Consider the following 3,095-nt stretch of genomic DNA (forward strand, 5'->3'; position numbering starts at 1 on the left):
TTTTAAAAAGGAAATGCCCTAGTATTGGGACCATGGCCTCCAAACACCATTATTTTTATGTGTGTGACACGCTGTCTTACTGTATGTAGGGTGGAGGTTTTTGGTCCTTTTGAGGGGCTTCAGTGCCTCACAGCCTTGGGTGAGTTACAACCCACACCACTATGAGGTATGTGGCCTGGAGGTGGTGATTTTGATGTCTTCATTTCTGGAAAGAGTGTCACTGTCACCTACACACAATACATATCTTTTTATATGCCCTTCTACATATTCACACGCTCCAAGAAACTCCAAGTCCTTTTCTTTCTATTTTGTGAGATAAAATTTTAAGAAGAAAATGTGTTTCCAGGAATCAGTTCTCCCCCAGTCCTTATGTACAATGTGGGGCTAACTGTCAACATGTGGATCTGTCCACCAACCCTACAGGATCTCATATCCCTCCCTTCTGAAATGCCTACATCTTCCCTTCCTTTCTTCACAACCTTCAGAAAACAGGCAGAGATATACACAGTCATCAGCTCCTCCAACTTGATTTTATTGTAATCATTGCCATCAGTGGTGAGGATTTGACCAATCTGGTTTCTCCATGTGAGACTAGTCCTCCCCACCCTCCTGTGAAGATCCTTCAAAAGAATCTAGGTCTTCCTCCTCCTCCTCTTGAATTGGATAGATGGTGTTCCCTCGGGATTGGTAATTCTCCACTTGACTTGAACTTATTTTCTTAAACTTCTTGTAGGGAAACATTAATAATGTTGGATATTCTGATGTTTTTGTCTTTTCAAACTCGGTTTGGGGCTAAGTCCCTGTTTGGTGTCTCCTGCATCTGTTAAGAAAGCAGGGAGAGGCCAGAAAGACATTATTTTGGGTGAATAGGATAGAGACTGGATAGCAAGGGGTCTTTATGAGAAGGAATGCAGGTTGAAGAAGGGGTTTGTGCCAGAGAAGAACAAGGTGGAATCATAGGGTAGGGATCTATGGGGAAGAAGAGGAGGATGGGTAGGGTCATCTGTTAGTCCAAACTGCACAATTGTGTAAGCTGTTTGCTATTTTGCAGACCTTGGTCAAAGTGAAACATTACATGGGGGTTCAGGCCATGAGAAACATCCTGCCTAACCACCTGACCACAGGGTTCATAAAGACTCAACTAAAGAAACATCCCTATCATATCTTGCTTAGCAGAGTTCTAAGGAACACCACAATGATATTCCACTGGAAAAAGGGCCAAAACACCTGATCATAAGACATCTTATTAATATCCTGCCAGGCAGCAAGCCATACTGCCCAGCTCCCTCCCACCCATACCTGTAAGTAACCTGGCCTGTAAGTGGCAGTGGACTCTGGCAATAAGCTTGTCCACTTCCACAGGTGTCTGCCATATTCTTGTGTTGCTGTTTGAGCCGCCCTTTCTCTGTGTGTCTTTCTTTCACCCTCGCCTTCACTTCAAAACCTAACAACCTTACCTCATCATTTTTGTTGTTGTTGGATTCACAGGGGCCCTTCATCTTCTCCCTGTTGGTGCTTGAAGTTGGCTGTTCCATGATTGTGGTAGGTTGTAGAATGTCTCTAGTAGGCTCTTGTAGAGTCCAGACTTCCACAGCTATATTGAAGCTTCCCAGGGGGATGTCCCAGAGCTCTTGCCCTCCCTATATATACCCTCCTGGTGACAAGGCAAAGCCACGCCCTTGAGCTTTGTTTGATCATACAGGCAGCATCCCAGCCAATGGCAGTCCTAGGGTGGCTTTGGCATCACAAAGCACCACTGCAGCCCACTCCCTGGGCTTGCGGGGGAGGGGAAAGGGGTGTAGAGGAAACCAAATGCTGTTGTTTTTTCAGCATCCCCTGAAGATGATGCATCCCAAACGGATCTGCTGCCGCTCCTCATTTCTCCATGTTTAATGTTCATGGCTCACATGGAAGCGAGAGGATGGTTCCTTCAAGCCCTTCCCCACAGCCATTCCTATTAAGTGGTTGAGTCTTTTGTCTTCCAGCACCCACCATGACCTACTATTTTAGATGTCTCACCTCAAATCCCTCCAAGCTAGTGTGGCTACATTTAATTATTGGTGGAGACGTGAATTATCCCACTTCCCTCCTACAGTTCCTTCATATGCACCATTGAAGACCATTTATTTTTAGGCTACTGCCAGGCAAATTTCAACCTATGTTCTTTTACGCAATGTCCATGTAGTTCTTTTAAATTTCCTCTTTCCAATCTGAAATAATGCCCTTCAGTCTGTCAAAACTTTAGTGAATAAACATTCTTTACTGTGTATCCTAGTTTTGTTTCAAATCAGGGGTGTATGTTCATAGTAAACATAGTCTGCCAACATGGATTCTACTAGTATGTGGGGTGGGGGAAGGAGTGGGTATTCATGTGCTGGAATACATTCATGTTCTGAGTGTTTACACGCAGGATACTACAATCTAAGACGAACATGTGCAAGACTATGGGCATAGTTAAGCTTTGTACTGGAGATTGTGTCCAGTGCCAAAAAAAAAAAAAAAAAATTGCATTCCGATTGAAAGGGAGAAGTAAAAGGAACTTTTGTCAAAGACTACATGAGAGTGTATGTAGAAGTGTCAATCTAAAAAAATGCTTCTACTGTAATTGAGGTTAGCAAGATTGCAGAGTAAGAGATCAACATATAAATCAATTGTATGTTTATATATATGAAGTTATATATTATAAGTTTATATATTAGAAGAGACGTTGTTTCAGCCAATGGTAGTCCTAGGGTGGACTGGAAGTTAATTTCAACAACTGAAAGTTGAAACTAAGAACAGTGCAACTTAAAATATCACTAAAAATAGAAAGCCTTAGGAACAAAGATGTAAGTGACTTGTACACTGAAAACTACAAAACATTGCAAAGATAAATTAATGGCATAAGAAAAAATTAAAATGTATACTTTGATTTTGGGTTAGATGATTCAATATTGTAAGATGGCAGTTATTTCCAAATTCATCTGTAGATTCAACTCAATTATAATCAAAATTCTAAAAAGGCTTTTTTATAGAAATTTACAAGATAATTACAACATTCATATGGAAATGTAAGGTGCCTAGAATAGCCAAAAGACAAATGTTGAATCTTAAAA

The 3,095-nt window shown here is 41.3% G+C and overlaps 1 protein-coding gene across 1 annotated transcript; it reads right to left on the bottom strand.

Moving 5' to 3' along the window:
* Positions 1 to 524: 524 nt before the first annotated feature.
* On the bottom strand, positions 525 to 1,893 carry LOC108513165 (sperm protein associated with the nucleus on the X chromosome N1-like). Its single transcript, XM_017848853.1, is given in 3 exon segments — positions 525 to 784; positions 786 to 820; positions 1,458 to 1,893. Coding segments are annotated over 3 exon segments (306 nt in total). The 5' UTR covers positions 1,536 to 1,893; the 3' UTR covers positions 525 to 591.
* Between the last annotated feature and the right edge of the window lie 1,202 nt (positions 1,894 to 3,095).

This window comes from Rhinopithecus bieti, unplaced genomic scaffold (assembly GCF_001698545.2).
Source record: "Rhinopithecus bieti isolate Rb0 unplaced genomic scaffold, ASM169854v2 scaffold_32193, whole genome shotgun sequence".
In the NCBI taxonomy this organism is placed as follows: Eukaryota; Metazoa; Chordata; class Mammalia; order Primates; family Cercopithecidae; genus Rhinopithecus; species Rhinopithecus bieti.